This window comes from Zootoca vivipara, chromosome 17 (genome assembly GCF_963506605.1).
Source record: "Zootoca vivipara chromosome 17, rZooViv1.1, whole genome shotgun sequence".
Classification (NCBI taxonomy): domain Eukaryota; kingdom Metazoa; phylum Chordata; class Lepidosauria; order Squamata; family Lacertidae; genus Zootoca; species Zootoca vivipara.
In genome coordinates this window covers 40,747,425-40,762,906 of record NC_083292.1, presented here as the reverse complement: position 1 = coordinate 40,762,906, position 15,482 = coordinate 40,747,425, and the positions used below count along the sequence as shown (strand labels likewise).

Genomic DNA, 15,482 nt, shown 5'->3' with positions numbered 1-15,482 from the left:
AACAGGGACATCTTTCTCATTCATTCATTCATTCATTCATTTCTACCCCACCCATCTGACTGGGTTGCCCCAGACACACTGGGTGGGTGTATACACACACACACACACACACACATACACACACACACCCTTGGTTTAAGAACGCTTCGGTTTGAGTACTTTCAGTTTAAGTAATCTGCGGACCCATCTGGAATGGATTAATCCACTTTCCATTACTTTCAATGGGAAAGTTCGCTTCAGGTTAAGTACAGACTTTCGGAACCAATTGTGTACTTAAACCGAGGTACCACTCTCTCTCTGTGTGTGTGTGTGTGTGTGTGTGTGTGTGTGTGTGTGTGTGTAAAATAAAACTTTAAACCTTTACAAACATTTCTATGCAGGGCTGCCTTCAGGTGCCTTCTAGAGGCTGTATAGTTACTTATCTCCTTGGCTCAGGAGTTGCATAACTCCATACCCTCCAACATTTCTCTGATGAAAATAGGGACGTCCTATGGAAAAGTGGGACATTTCAGAAACTGGGACAGCTTCCGTAAATCTGGGACTGTTGCTGGAAAATAGGGACACTTGGAGGTTCCACTAGGGACGCATTCGAACCCCAAAGCAGCAGCATAACTCAGGGGCCCCTTCGTCCCCAAACGACCAGTGCATTCCATAGTCCCAACGACGCCTGTGATTCCTGCTGTAACAGTTGTCTATGGGACAACACACAGGGCCTCGTTCTGGGGATTCACAGGATGGCAGTTCTGGCCTCACCGAACAGCCCTCTCTGTCCCAGTCAACCTGCAGGTTCAGAGAGAAAGAGGACAAAGCTAAACAACACAATGCAGTAAACTCTGGTGTGCAGCTCCTGAAAGAGTTTCTGAGCACTGGAGGCCACCTAAACCCCGGACGTGGTTTACCTTAAGCCCTAACCAGGCCCAGTTTGATCTGAGAAGGTCAGACGGCTTAACTATACTGCTAAGTTCAAGTATTTGGGGAGTTTTCTTCTACTTACTGCTGGATCACCCATCTGCATAGGCAATGTTGTTCCACATCTGAAGGTTGGCTTATAAACTGCTGAAAGTTGGGAATGTGTAATTGTTGTATTGGCATCCTTTACTGTGCTTACTTGTGGCTGACCTGGATCCCTCCTTTCCCACTGCACATGTCATTGGTTCCAACCAATTTGGGAGGCAGAGAAGAAGGGTCATCTGTTCTGGGAGTTGTGGCAACATCTGGGCCCCCTATCCTTTAAACAACATTATTGGACTCAGGTGGCGCTTCGGTCTAAACTACTGAGCCTCTTAGGCTTGCCAGTCGGAAGGTCAGCAGTTCGAATCCCCATGACAGGGTGAGTTCCCATTGCTCTGTCCCAGCTCCTGCCAACCTAGCAGTTTGGAAGCGCGCCAGTGCAAGTAGATAAATAGGTACTGCTGTGGAAGGAAGGTAAACGGTGTTTCTGTGTGCTCTGGTTTCTGTCATGGTGTTCCGTTGTGCCAGAAGCAGATTAGTCATGCTGGCCACATGTCCCAGAAAGCTGTCTGTGGACAAACACTGGCTCCCTCAGCCTGAAAACAAGGTGAGCGCCACAACCCTATAGTCGCCTTAAGACTGGACTTAACATTCCAGGGATCCTTTACCTTTTTTACCTATTGGAGTGACAAGAACCTGACAAACTCCATATTCCACAAATTGCTAGTAGGATGCACAGATCCGTACGATTGTAGGGATAGATGAGGAGGAGTGCCGGAAATTGCCTGACCAAGAGGCCTCAAAGGAAAGTTCAGGAGAGGACAGTTTGGACCCAGGTTGGTGGTGGTGGTGGGAGACAGGACACAGTCCAGAGGAGGAGGAGAGCTGGGAGAAAGTGGAAGCTGGGAGTCAGGAGGATGAGGAACAGGGGCAAACAAGCAGATGCCCCAGCCCTGAGCAAGGACATGAGTCAGACTTAATAGAGGTGGCACATCTCACCTGGGGATAAACATAGGTGGCTCCATCTCTCTCTTTTCTCCTGGATTTTCTTTTCTTCACTATGATTATTGTGACCACCAATAAACAGGCAACAACGGGGAGAAGAAGAATTAACATGAACTCCCAACGTATAATTTGTCCAAGGCCACCTGCAATGTACAATAAGAGTCTCTTGGAATATACTGTCATGAAAACTGCCCGCCCACCCCACCCTCGGCAATATGACTGGCATTTTAGCTGATGTTATTTAAACTTGGCCATAGAGTCCAAAAGGTTCCCCTCTTCAGCCTGGCTAGGGAGAGCGAGTCAGAAGGGGACCGACTGCCTCCTTCAGGAAGCTGGTAGAAGATTCTGACTGTTTCAAGAAAAGGGGGTCAGGTCTAGTAGAGAAATATAAATTCTACGCTTTTCCAAAGCATGCCAAGGATGAAGTTACTGGCAATTAGCTTAAATAAAGAAATCTAGTTGATAAATTTATTGACAAATATTTTATTATCTTTCTTCTGGAAGCAATTATAGATGCCCACCCTTCTTGTCTTTCAGATTCTAAGCTGAGAGGGGGGAGGAGAGGACACATTGTGGTGTTACTTTGGTCACAAATAACGTTGCATGTAAAACACATTTCAGGAAACATCTCAACACATTTTCCTTATGCCAAGGTTAGGTAAAGGGACCCCTGTTGTAACCGACTCTGGGGTTGCGGCGCTCATCTCGCGTTATTGGCCGAGGGAGCCGGTGTACAGCTTCCAGGTCATGTGGCCAGCATGACAAAGCCGCTTCTGGCAAACCAGAGCAGCGCACGGAAACGCCGTTTACCTTCCTGCTGTAGCGGTACCTATTTATCTACTTGCACTTTGATGTGCTTTTGAACTGCTAGGTTGGCAGGAGCTGGGACCGAGCAATGGGAGCTCACCCCATCACAGGGATTCGAACCGCTGACCTTCTGATTGGCAAGCCCTAGGCTCTGTGGTTTAATCCACAGTGCCACCCGCATCAAGAACCTCAAAAATAGATATAGATTGTTTAATTATCCAAAGGCCTGGGATAAGAGGAATGTTTGCACCTGGCACCTAAAAATACCTAATGAAGATGCCAGGTGAGACTTCCTAGAGAGAGCATTGCACAATAAAAGGCTTGTTCTTGTGTTGCCACCCTCTGGACCTCTTGTGGAAGAGGCACGCAAAGAGCCTCAGATGATGATCTCAGGGTCTGGTTCATTTTATATGGACAAATTCAGCAAACTGAAGGCGATAAAACGATTTCTACAATTCTCCAATGGTTATTTCAGAAAATCACTCGGTCACACTGTAGTGGGAAAATGAGCTGGTGAAATTAAGCGGAATGTTGCCAAGAGGCATGAAAACATTAGAAGAGCTATCATCAGTAGTAGCTGCCAACAGCTACTCCTCTATGAATTTGTCCAATTTCCTCTTAAGGCCTCTTAAACTCATTTTAAGGCCATCCTAAATGTATCTTTCAAGAGTGCATTTCTTAACTATATCAGAAAAGCCAGGCTGCAGGTGGATCAGGCCAAAGGGAGCCCATCTTGTCTAGAATCCTGTTCTCACAGTGGACGAATACCCCAAAGAACCTGGGAATCTAGCCAGACTGCCTCCAGGCCCGGGGTGGATCTACACTGACCTGTTTAATGTTATTTCCCTTCTATTAAAACAATATTAGATATGCCATTCTAAAATGTCACAGGGCACACTTGTTAATTAAAATGTTTTTTTTTAGCTTGGCTTTTTTTGGGGGGGGGTCAAATATAAGTAATACCTACCCACACCATTTCCCCAAACACTCTTTCTTTCTCTGGTGCTGGTCACTGGTTGCTCTGCTTTGCCCTCTGGTGCCATATTTTACTTCTTCCTCCCTCTTTCCCTGAACACCTCCCTTCGAATACCGTGGGAGGGGGGCCAGAGTTTGAATTCAGTAAAATAAAATAAAAAGTAAAATGCTACATAGGGATATATAAGCAGTGTTTCACCAATATTGCAGCATAAAATAAATAAATAAAAACTAAGCGATAAAAAAGACATGGTAATAACACATTTTGAATGTAAACTGTAGGACATCTTGTGTCCATCTATGTTAATCAAAACCATTCCTTAGCCCTTCCGTAATGTTAAAAGCCATGAGTGCAGATCTGCCGCTGGAGGTTCCAGAAGAACTTAAGAAGAGCCTGGCTGCAGGATGAGCCCAATGGGCCCAGAGTGTGTGAGTATCTTCCTGCAATATTTATTATTACAAATTCATTTGCCTCTATTTCTGTGAATGGAGGAGGGAGATTGGGAGGAGAAGGGGTAAGGGCCATAGCTCAATGGATGAAGGTCCCAGGCTCAACCCCATCTCCAGAAAAGGGCTGGGAGAAACTCTCACCCTTAAACCTTGCAGAGCCACTGCCAGTCAGTGTAGACAATCGTGAACTAGATGGTTTGACTTCGTGCAAGGCAGTTTCCTGTGTACCTGAGAAATGGTGGGTCTTTTCTGTGCTTGTCACAACTTCCAGGAGAAGTATGGAGGTTTTCCATTCCTGTTTCCATTTAGTTTCAAAAAAACAAAGGCTCTGCATGCCCAAGCACTTCTCCTTGATTCCCTGATTTTTAGAGATACCCCAAGTGTTCACCACCCCAAGCAATGCCTCTCAAAATGTGTTGGGGGGGGGGGGAAAGAGAATACATTTCTCACCTCTATCACTTGTGCAGATTTTGAGCATGTCAACTGAAGTTTCCTTTTGATCTGAAGAACTGCTGACCGTGCAGGTGAACGTGGAGTCATTGGAACCTTTTCGCCAGGAGACATGGAGATCCCTACCGTTGTGGGAAAGCTGGTATTCACCTAAACCTCCAGCTAAGGTCCTTGGGGGATTCTCTTTTTTCCAGGAGACAACAAACTTTTCCTCTGCGGATGCAATGCACTGCAGGGTCACATTGCAGCCTTCTGGAGTCTTGGAGATGTTTTTGGGGAGTATCTGAGGTGCTGGCACTGGCTCTGTTCAATACAAACGAAAGTTACATGAAGTTTGTGCTTCAGCGGTTGTTACTAACTTTATAAGGCAGTGATGGGGAACCTCATGCCCCAGGTCTCTCTAGTTGGACCTTCAGACTCTTTCAAGTCTGCTCCATGCCCTCACTCAAGTACATTTTGGCTTTCTGGGTTGTATCTTTGAACGCTGATAATGACAATTGCTTGCTTGGATGCAGGATAGAGAGGGGTACATGAGTGCCTGTGTGCCCGTGTGTGTGTGCCCGTGTGTGTGTGCCTGTGTGTGTGTGTGTGTGTGTGTGTGTGTGTGTGTGTGTAGAAACTAGCCTACTCAAAAAAAGGTTGAATGCACATTTGTTGCTCTGCCAAATTTTGCCTTTGGCCTGGAAGAAACGTGGCCCTCAGAATGCGTTATCAGATCCACCACAAACTGATGTCCAAACCTGTGCCTGAAATTCACAGTCACTCCCTCACATAAGAAAAGTCTGCTGGATCAGGCCAGTGGCCCATCTAGTCCAGCATACTGTTCTCACATTGTGGGAAACTGACAAGCGCAACAGCACTCTCCCTGTGATTTCCAGAAACTGGTGTTCAGAAGCATTACGGCCGCCAAATATGGAGTGGTCAAGGTTGGTGGCCATCACGGTCACCTCAGGGAATGAGTTCCATAGTTTAACTACTGTAGGTGCTACAAGGACATGCCATTCATTCTTGTAGCTGAAATCCCCCTGCCTCATCCTTGACATGTCCTCAACAATCTCCTCCTGATACCCAGTAGATGATATCTGGCTTCTCCAGTTTCCCCATCTCTGGATTCAAAAAGGCAATAGTGCTTACCATTTCTGGAATGAATGATGTCCACTCTTCCTCGCTGGACTCTCTTCAGCCGATGGGTTGGATTCTCTGCTGCTTGACTAAAAGTGCCTTTAGGGAGAGAAAGAGGGTGGAAAATATTGTTGAGGGTGCTGTTTCAGGTCCCCTGTTGTTTTTGCGAACTGAACTTCCCCTCCCTCTGTGCCAGCACTGAAGGATTTACCAAAGGCAGAGAAGATCAACAGATGGAAGCCAAGAAGGATTAGCAAGCTTCTGTGAGTGACTTTCATGGCCAGGTCTCTCTGGGAATGAAGGGAGCTTTCAGTGTTTCCTGGAGAGGGAAACACTGCAGTCCATTTGCAGTCCATTCCTTTGCTACCTGCAAACTACAACACAGAACAGGTGCCAACGGCCCGTCAAGCCGTTGCATATAAATGTAAGGCTAACGACTGGGAAGCCATAAAAATGAACCATGTGACATACTTGCTCTCCCATAAAATCACTTAACAAGTATTTAAAAGTATGAGTCAAGGTTGAGTAATGCCTATCCTATGAACAAAATGAGTTTTTTAGATCTGCTCTCTCACTTTCTAGTCAGAGGGTTTGGGATGATCTTATGGAAACCTCAGGTAGACAATTCCTGTACATGGAAACTCTACTTTAGACAAACAATTTACTTTAACTTTTGCATTTTCCCTTTGGTCATACAGTCATAATACTTCTTAGGATTCTTCAAATGATCTATTACTCTCTGAGGAGATCTACTTTAGAATGAATGCCAGATACATACACAGACAATTTTACTATTTTAAATATCTTTCTCACAATGCCATTTTCAGTTGCCTCAAATGAAAGGAGTTTTAGCAAACTAAAACTGATAAAAATGCATCTCCGAAGCACAATAAGTAAACAGCAACTAACCAACTTAAGTATCATCAGTATATGCTAGCTTCTAAACTCTGTTATAATGATATTATAAATACATTTGCAGCTTTAAAAGCTCATAGAGTAAATATTTAGTTTCCCTGTATGTTAAGTGATTCTTGTTAGGCGATTCTTGTTTCTATAAAATTAATAAATGCTAGGATTTGGGGTTATTTGTGATATGAAGAAAGAATATAAGCTGCAAAGGAATTCCTGGGCTGCCTTAAGCAAACCAAATAAAAATAATATCCTTCCAGTAGCACCTTAGAGACCAACTAAATTTGTCATAGGTATGAGCTTTTGTGTGCATGCACACTTCTTCAGATACAGTGTGCATGCACACGAAAGCTCATACCAATGACAAACTTAGTTGGTCTCTAAGGTGCTACTGGAAGGAAGTTTTTTATTTGGTTTTGACTACGGCAGACCAGCACGGCTACCTACCTGCAACTTAAGCAAACCAGTCTGGCTGCCTGAGCAGAGCTGTTTGCGTTACAATAGAGAGCCATTGAGGGTCCTCAACAACTCCTTGCCCCAGGTGTGACCTGAGATCGAAGATTTGCCTGGACAATGTTAACAACAACAACAACAACAACAACAATTTACGAAAAGAAAAACACACATCAATAAATAACTTTTAGAAAGGAGCAAGATTAGACATGGATGCACAAAACAGTTTTAAAAAATCAAGACTCCTTGTGCTCTGCTTCACTCCCTGTTTCTTCTGGCCCAGGGCAGCCCTGCCCTCTTGCTTGCCCCTCAGAGCTGGTACGTCATGTGGGGCTGGGCCTCAACATCAAAACTGTGCATCAAAATGCATTTATGAGTGAATATAACATGCAAAGATGCATTAGATTTAAGATGTTTAGAAGTTTTTAATGTTTAATGCTGTATTGTGTTTTAATATTCGGTTGGGAGCCACCCAGTGTGGCTGGGGAAACCCAGCCAGATGGGTGGCGTATACTTATCATCATCATCATCATTGAAACAACCACATCCAAAAAACTTGCATATGAGGAGAGAGTCACCCGAAAAGGCTGTTGAATTTCCATGTGCATTAAATTGTGGAAAAACAGATAATTGAATTTAATATCAAGAAAATGAATCATAGAGTTGGAAGAGACCACAAGGGCCATTCAGTCCAACCCCCTGCCAAGCAGGAAACACCATCAAAGCGTTCTTGACATATGCCTGTCAAGCCTCCAAAGAAGGAGACTCCACCACACTCCTTGGTAGCAAATTCCACTGCTGAACAGCTCTTACTGTCAGGAAGTTCTTCCTAATGTTTAGGTGGAATCTTCTTTCTTGTAGTTTGAATCCATTGCTCCGTGTCCGCTTCTCTGGAGCAGCAGAAAACAACCTTTCTCCCTCCTCTATATGACATCCTTTTATATATTTGAACATGGCTATCATATCACCCCTTAACCTTCTCTTCTCCAGGCTAAACATACCCAGCTCCCTAAGCCGTTCCTCATAAGGGATCGTTTCCAGACCTTTGACCATTTTTGTTACCCTCCTCTGGATACGTTCCAGCTTGTCAGTATCCTTCTTGAACTGTGGTGCCCAGAACTGGACACAGTACTCCAGGTGAGATCTGAGCAGAGCAGAATACAGTGGTACTATTACATCTCTTGATCTAGATGCTATACTCCACGGGTGTCAAACCCAAGGCCCGCGGGCCAAATCCGGCCCGCCAGACCTCGTCATGTGGCCCGCCGCCCCTTCCTTCCCGCTGAGCAGCGCAGGCCAGCCCGCCCGCCGCCGCCTGCAGGGCTGTCTCTGGGCCCGGGCTGGGGAAGGAGGACGATGCAGGAGGCGATCCTCCTCTGAGGCCGCCGCTGCTCAGCGGGAAGGAAGGGGTGGCGCCCAGAGGCGCCCGCAGCTTCTGATTGGCTGCAGGAGATTCCTGCAGCCAGTCAGAAGCTGCGGGCACCGCTGGGCGCCGCCCCTTCCAGCACGGCTTCTGATTGGCTACAGAAATCTCCTGCAGCCAATCAGAAGCTGTGGGCTCCTCTGGGCGCCGCCCCTTCCTTCCCACTGAGTGGCCGAGAGCGGGAAGAAAGTGGCAGCGACATGGAGACTGCCTTCACCGCCCATGCAAGGTAAAATTGGCTGACCGCTGCCCCTCGTGAGTGAGGCGAGGCAGGAGGGGCACGCGGGGAGCGTGAGCCTGGGGCCACCTCGCCGCGCCTCTCAGCTCTGCGCCTCCGGAGAGGCGAGCTGCCTGAAGCCGCTCTTTGGCGCCCCCGATGGCCAGGTAAACCACAGCGGCACGGCGCTCGCTTCCCAGATTAGAACTTGCACAGGCCGCGGGAGTAGAGAGCCTTCCTCGGTGGCGCAGCGCCGGAGCACACGGAGAGAGGCGCGCTGCAGCCGGGCCGAGGCCCCTCGGGCCTGGGGGAAGCTGAGCGCAGTGCAATCGCGGAAGGGCAGCGCCCGATCGCAGACGGAGAAGCGCGCTTGGGTAGCCGCCCCTACGTGCGCCTATGTTTGGAGAGTCTGGTTCCGTCCTCGTCTCTCTCTTTCCTGCGCGCGCGCCTCCAAAGAGGGAAAGACAGTGCTAGCTGGCACGCCTGGCCTTGGCTGCATCAGGGCTTCCCGGCCGAGGCCTCTGGGGTTGTTTCCCCGCCCTGCCCCGCTGGAGCCATGTGGCTTGTGCCCTGCGCCGCCATCGGTGTTCTCCTTGCGGGAGAAGGGAGGGAGAGAGACAGGGAGGGAGGAGGCAGGGCGCTCCTGGCGAGCAGCACTGACGGCAAGGAGACGTTCCGAAAAACAGCCCCCCGCTAGCGGCCGCAAAGCCCTAGCGCCGCCACCAAGGTCTCCCTGCAAGAAAAGGCGCGACGCCGCAAAGTTGCGGTGGGCGCCCACGAGCGAGACCCAGGCTCAGACGCGTGGCCTGTAGCAGGCCCGAAAAGCCTCCCCACCGCCCAGCTGACTGGCGGCTGTCAAAGCGCTGACAGTGACAAGGAAAAGCCGGGCGAACCGCTGACAAGCGGGCTCAAGCCGCGGCTACTAACGGACTCAAACAAAGGAGGGGGAGGGAGTGGAGGCCTCCTCACCCAAAAGCACCCCTCCAAAGGCGCCATGAGCCAGCCCTAAGCCTGGCCACATGGCCTGAAACGCGAGAAAACGGCACCCCGCCGCCCAGAGCGCTGGAAACAAGGCAAAGGATCAAAATTAGACCGGCCGCTAAAGCGCTCCCGCTCCCCACGCCAGCAAACGAAGTGTTCAGGACCCAACAGAGCAATGCCCGCTCCCTCTTCAAGCAGCTAAAAAGCCGCTCGACGAAGCCTACGCATAGAAAAAATTACCCCCCCCAAGCCGCAACAACTCTGGGAAATTGGGGGGGGGGGCGCCAGAAGGTGATCTCGCCTAGGGCGCAAATAACCCTAGCACCGGCCCTGGGTAAAAAAGGGAAGCCCCTTTTCTTTCTTCCCCCTTCCCCGAAGCTGCTGGCGTGTGTGTGTGCGTGTGTCAGGCCCCGTTTCTTCGGGTTCAAGGGGGTTCATTCACAAGGGGGGGGGAGGATAAGGATGAGAAATAGCGGCAACGGTGCGCCTCAGCCGGTTCTCAATCTTTATCTTGAACACACTCCACGTCCACGCACACCCTCTCCAGTCTGGCAAAACTAATTGGAAATGTTTACCAGCCTCCAATTTTCTCCTTTGGTTGTTAGCAGAGCCCTGACTTCAGTGTCCCCTTGCAGTTTTCTGTTGCTGGCCATAGAACACGCGGTGGCCTTTGGGGTATTTTTTTGGGGGGGTGTTGTGTCGCGGGTGGGGGCTGTGCTATCTACCCCAGCTTCCATCCTCCTGGCTGAGTTACAAAAGCATGGATGATAGTCTCCAAATCTTAGTACTGTACTGCAACTTGTATTGTTTAATGGTGGTTTTACGCAGACTTTTGTACTGGTGCCTGAACCCTTCTCTCCTGTACTGTAAGTACATATGATGTATGTGGGGGGTCTGCTTATTGGGGGGGGATCTGCTTATTATTCTGCTTAAAAGTCTGAGATACAACCGGCCCTTTGAGGGTGGCCAAACTGCTGATGCGGCCCCCGATGAATTTGAGTTTGACACCCCTGCTATACTCCTATTGATGCAGCCCAGAATTGCATTGGCTTTTTTAGCTGCTGCATCACACTGTTGACTCATGTCAAGTTTGTTGTCCACCAAGACTCCTAGATCCTTTTCACTGATGTAACATGTAATGGACAGATTTACCCGCCCCTAGTGGGAACTGAATCTTTTACTTTTCTCCATAGAAACTGCTATTTGAGCAGAAGAAGAAAAGAGTCGCACAACCATTATCTCTCGTGAATCACCTTTCCTTGCTTTCCAGGGTAAAAACAGAACCCAGCTGCTTGCTGACATGCCCACTCTTGGGGCTGCTTTTCCTCACGAAACAAAACAAGTCATTATGTTCTTTCTCTCTCTTCTCATTCTCCACCCTCTTCTCTCTTTTTTTGAAGCCAAGCCTTGTTTGCTCCCTCCTCCACCACCAAACACAAAAATAGAAGATGCTTCGATACCTTCTGAACAGCAGCGCTTGTCACTTCCTCAACCCCAAGTCTGGGACACACAAGACCTGCTTTTGGGCAGGTTGAGAAGTGAGGACAGTGAAGTGGGCGGGCTGATCTGGGGGGAGGAGCCATAGGTCAGTGGGAGAGACAATGTGGCGCAGTGGTTACAGTGCCAGACTAGGAGACGGGAAAGACCAGGGTTCAAATCCCCACACAGCCATGAAGCTCACTGGGTGTGACCTTGGGGACCAGTCACTGTCATTCAGTCTAGCCTACCTCACAGGGTTGTTGTGTGGTAAAATATGGAGGGCCACAACCATGTACATTACTGTGAGCTCCTTGGAGGAAAAGGTGGGATAGAAACACAACAAATAAATAAGTAATCAGCTTTACATGCAGAAGGTCCTTCATTTCTTAAAACAAAATTTTAAAAATTCTCTCAGTTCCATTGACTTACTGCCTTGCCAGATCCTTATTTTATTCATATCTCTCTCTCTCTCTCTCTCTCTCTCTCTCTCTCTCTCTCTCTCTCTCTCTCTCTCTCTGTATATATATATATATATATATATATATATATATATATATTCTTTTTTTAAGAAATAAGGTGGGATATGAATGCAAAAAAGAAAAAGGAATCAGCTTTACATGCAGAAGGTTCTGGGTTCAGTCCCCAACACCTGCAGTTCAGGATAGAAAAATCCATCAATTGCCATTCGTCTCAGTTCTCATTTTTACCCCAAACCTAAAATTCCATCCTCTGCATTTCCACATCTGTTTACAAATCTTTTTAAGTCTTCATGAAAATCCAACACCATATTGCCAGAAATTTCTCCAGATGCATCTTCCTCTAATATAACACACTTTGGTGCTAATAGATGCATTTGAATGCACCCGGTATCTCAGTTTATGCAAATCACTTAGCTGGAAGAAGTTCTTTGCAAAATTCAGAGAAGTGTGAATTTGGAAGGCTGGGCCCCTGTGCTGTTTAGGGCTCACTGTGATGTCCCCCCTCCCCATTAACATTAGCATTAATCTTAACATTAGAACACAATAGCATCCCGCCTGATGGGTCAGGCCAAAGGAAGCCCATCTAGTCTGACATCCTGTTCACACAGTGGCTAACCCAGGGGTTCCCCAAACTAAGGCCCGGGGGCCGGATGTGGCCCAATCACATTCTAAATCTGGCCCACGGACAGTCCGAGAATCAACATGTTTTTACACAAGTAGAATGTGTCCTTTTATTTAAAATGCATCTCTGGGTTATTTGTGGGGTCTGCCTGGTGTTTTTACGTGAGATGAATGTGCCCTTTTATTTAAGATGCATCTCTGGGTTATTTGTGGGGCATAGGAATTTGTTCATTTTTTTCCTTCAAAATACAGTCTGGCCCCCCACAAGGTCTGAGGGACAGTGGACCGGCCCCCTGCTGAAAAAGTTTGCTGATCCATGGATCCAGATGCCCCGATGGTTAATCGGTGAGCAGGCCCTGATTGCAGCTGGACTCCCCCCGCCTTGTGCTTCCCAGCAACTGGTCTCCTTCCGAGATTCAAGTCTGAGCAGGAATTTGGTCAGGCCCCTGTTCTTACATTGGGGGGGAAGAGATCGTTTAATTGCCCTGATGAAGGATTTCCTGATGAGATGCGACATCAGTGCCGGCTCGCACCGAACCCTCCGATTAAATCGTCATCTGGTGATAATCCACGCCGCCCGGGACTGAAACTCTGTTCACGCACAAGAGAGAGAGGGGGAGAGGGAGAGGAAGAGGGGGAGAGTGTGTGTCTTTCTCTCTCTCACACACACAGATCCGTTCAGGAACTCAGTTGCTATTGAAGAGTCGCAAACAATAATTATGATCAGTTAAGGGATGCTAATTAACACTTGTAGCTGAGAGAGAGAGAGAGCTCCAAGGACTCCGTGATGTGCTGCTCCCTGTGGCAACTCCCCACCTCCCCAGCAGATGCTCTAGAGACAGGCAGGGCGAAGAGGAACCTGGCAGGGAGGAAATGGAGATGAAATGGGCAATGCTCAGAAAGAATGCTCTCGCTTTATTGCTCTTGACACTCGCCGGCTTCTTAACAGGTAAGTGAATTAGACCTGTGTGCAAGACACAGAAGATCCCTGGGGGATGGGTGCGTGTGTGTGGAGACCAGGTGTTTGGAGGTGAGATGATTTAACCAAGGTGAGAGTGTATCCCCCTCCCCCAGGCCACCCTATAGGCACAACTCGGTGCACCCATGTTTGGGGGGGGGGAGGCTGGAATAAAAACCTGACCTTGTGTGAAACTTTTGCTGTAATTCTATTGATGGCTTTTAGCATACAGGACTATTGGCAGTTGCTAAATGCACTCTGGGGTAGCCTCTGCATCCTTTACTTGGGAGGCAACCCCACTGAAAATGGCAAGGCTTACTTCTGAGTAAACTCGCATAGGATCAGATTTGCGAGGAACACTTCCAGGGTGGCTTAAAAATTGTGGTTGTGGTCTTGCTCGTTTTCTACTGTTTTTGAGTTGTGGGCATGAGCACACTTGGGTTGCTGCCTTGAGCATTTGTTTTAGAAAAGAAGTGCGGATTTATTTCAGCTTAAAATATCTTCCAGCGGTACGCAAGGAGCTTGTGGGCAAGTAAAAGTCTGCGTTCAGATGAATTCCCCCCACTCCCCTATAATCATGCCTCCCATATAGTTCCTACGGAGCCTTGAACCAGGCTGTCTCTCAGTTCCATTGACTTACTGCCTTGCCAGATCCTTATTTATAAAAATTCAGTAACCAGATTTAAATCAATAAATAACCTGGTCTGCACTGGGGAGAACCAAAGGGCACAGTTCACCATGCAATTTTCACACACCAGTTGTATTTACACTAACGTGCAGCTTCAGTTCATTTCAAAGTGACTCGTAACAGGATCACGCCTGACATTGTTTCCACGGGACGCCGGTGATGGAAATGAAAGTTTGCATCTGCTATGCAATGACATGCAAAAGAACTCTCCCTAATTCTTGCCTCTCTGATTTAGATTCTATCCTCCTCCTCCTTCTCCTCCATCATTTTTGCTTGCAGAGGCAACTTGGTAGCAAAGGTGGCTGGATATTATTAGCACATAACCACATGTTACAGCTCCAAATAACTTGCACATGAGAGACACTCCAGGGAGGAAGAGATCTCTGCTCCAGAAACACTTTCTGTAAGGAATGTAATGTGAAGTGTGTGCAAAATTAACATTTCCTCAACCACCTGTCATTTCATCTACTGCTCAGTTCATTCCTATTACTAATTCTTGGTATTCAGCCTGAGTTCTTTTCTTTTCTTAATCATTTAGAAGCAGGGATCATTAGATCTGTTAACTTCAATTCTCTCAATTTTTCAACCTTAAATGGAGTCCTCCACATTTCTGCAGAAATTTGCATTGTTTAATTTAAAAAGTTCATGTATTTCTCCATATTTTGTATGCAGTTTTGACTAAGGTACAATTTTTTTGCAAGCAATTGGCCCAAACATGATAATTTTTCATATGTTTTTGGCACTAATATATTTATTTATTATGCACACATTCCCCAAAAAGTTTCAGTTTTGTAATTGTTGGTTGAAAAACTGCCTTAAAATATTTAGAGATGTGAAAATTTCTAATGATTGCTGTGTTCTTACCCTGCTAAAGTGCAGCCTATTCTTAGACTTACCAATTTCACAGTACTGTACCTTGCTTGGGAGCTGTGAGACCTCAAAAGCTTTAACTTGAAGGTGTAATAGCACCTAACCTATGGAAGGGCAGAATAGACATTTTCATAATGAACAATAATAGCAGCTCTAAATAATGCTCCGGGTTGGTGCAAGACATTTTGCCACCTGAGGCACAAAACCAAGATGGCATCTTCCACCTCTTTCAATGTAGAGCAGCTGAATCTTATTAAACACTGACAGTAGGACAGCATTTTCCAATGCATCCAAGGGCAGGAGATGAGATGAGGGAGGTGCAAAACAGGCCATGAGGTACACACAACTCTGTCTCTCAACTGAGGGCAGTTCAGGTGGGTTCAGGAGGAAAAGCCATCTATCTCAACTCTGGCTAGTGGTAGGGCTGACCTGTTAAGGCTGAGAATGCCCACCCTGATTGGTGTTTGAGCTTTTCAAAGGAATGACGCAAATTTACTGCATCTCAAGACCTCTTGACCCCACAGCTTACAATTATTTCTCCTTGCCACATATCGGAACATCTGCCAGTTGACGGCAACCATTCATGCATCTAACCCATGAGAGCACTTATAACGTACTATAGTTGTGAGGCTTTCAGGAAAGGA

The 15,482-nt window shown here is 47.2% G+C and overlaps 1 protein-coding gene across 1 annotated transcript in view; it reads right to left on the bottom strand.

Moving 5' to 3' along the window:
* Positions 1–514: 514 nt before the first annotated feature.
* LOC132591294 (uncharacterized) overlaps positions 515–15,482 on the bottom strand; it is a 60,994-nt gene continuing 46,026 nt past the window's right edge. Inside the window, exons 2-6 of the mRNA XM_060269327.1 lie at positions 5,972–6,134; positions 5,773–5,859; positions 4,639–4,941; positions 1,951–2,099; positions 515–780 (exon numbers count right to left, since the gene is read on the bottom strand). Coding sequence (XP_060125310.1) covers positions 577–780; positions 1,951–2,099; positions 4,639–4,941; positions 5,773–5,859; positions 5,972–6,116 — 888 coding nt within the window. The 5' untranslated portion in view covers positions 6,117–6,134 and the 3' untranslated portion in view covers positions 515–576. The remainder of the gene's footprint in view (positions 781–1,950; positions 2,100–4,638; positions 4,942–5,772; positions 5,860–5,971; positions 6,135–15,482) is intronic.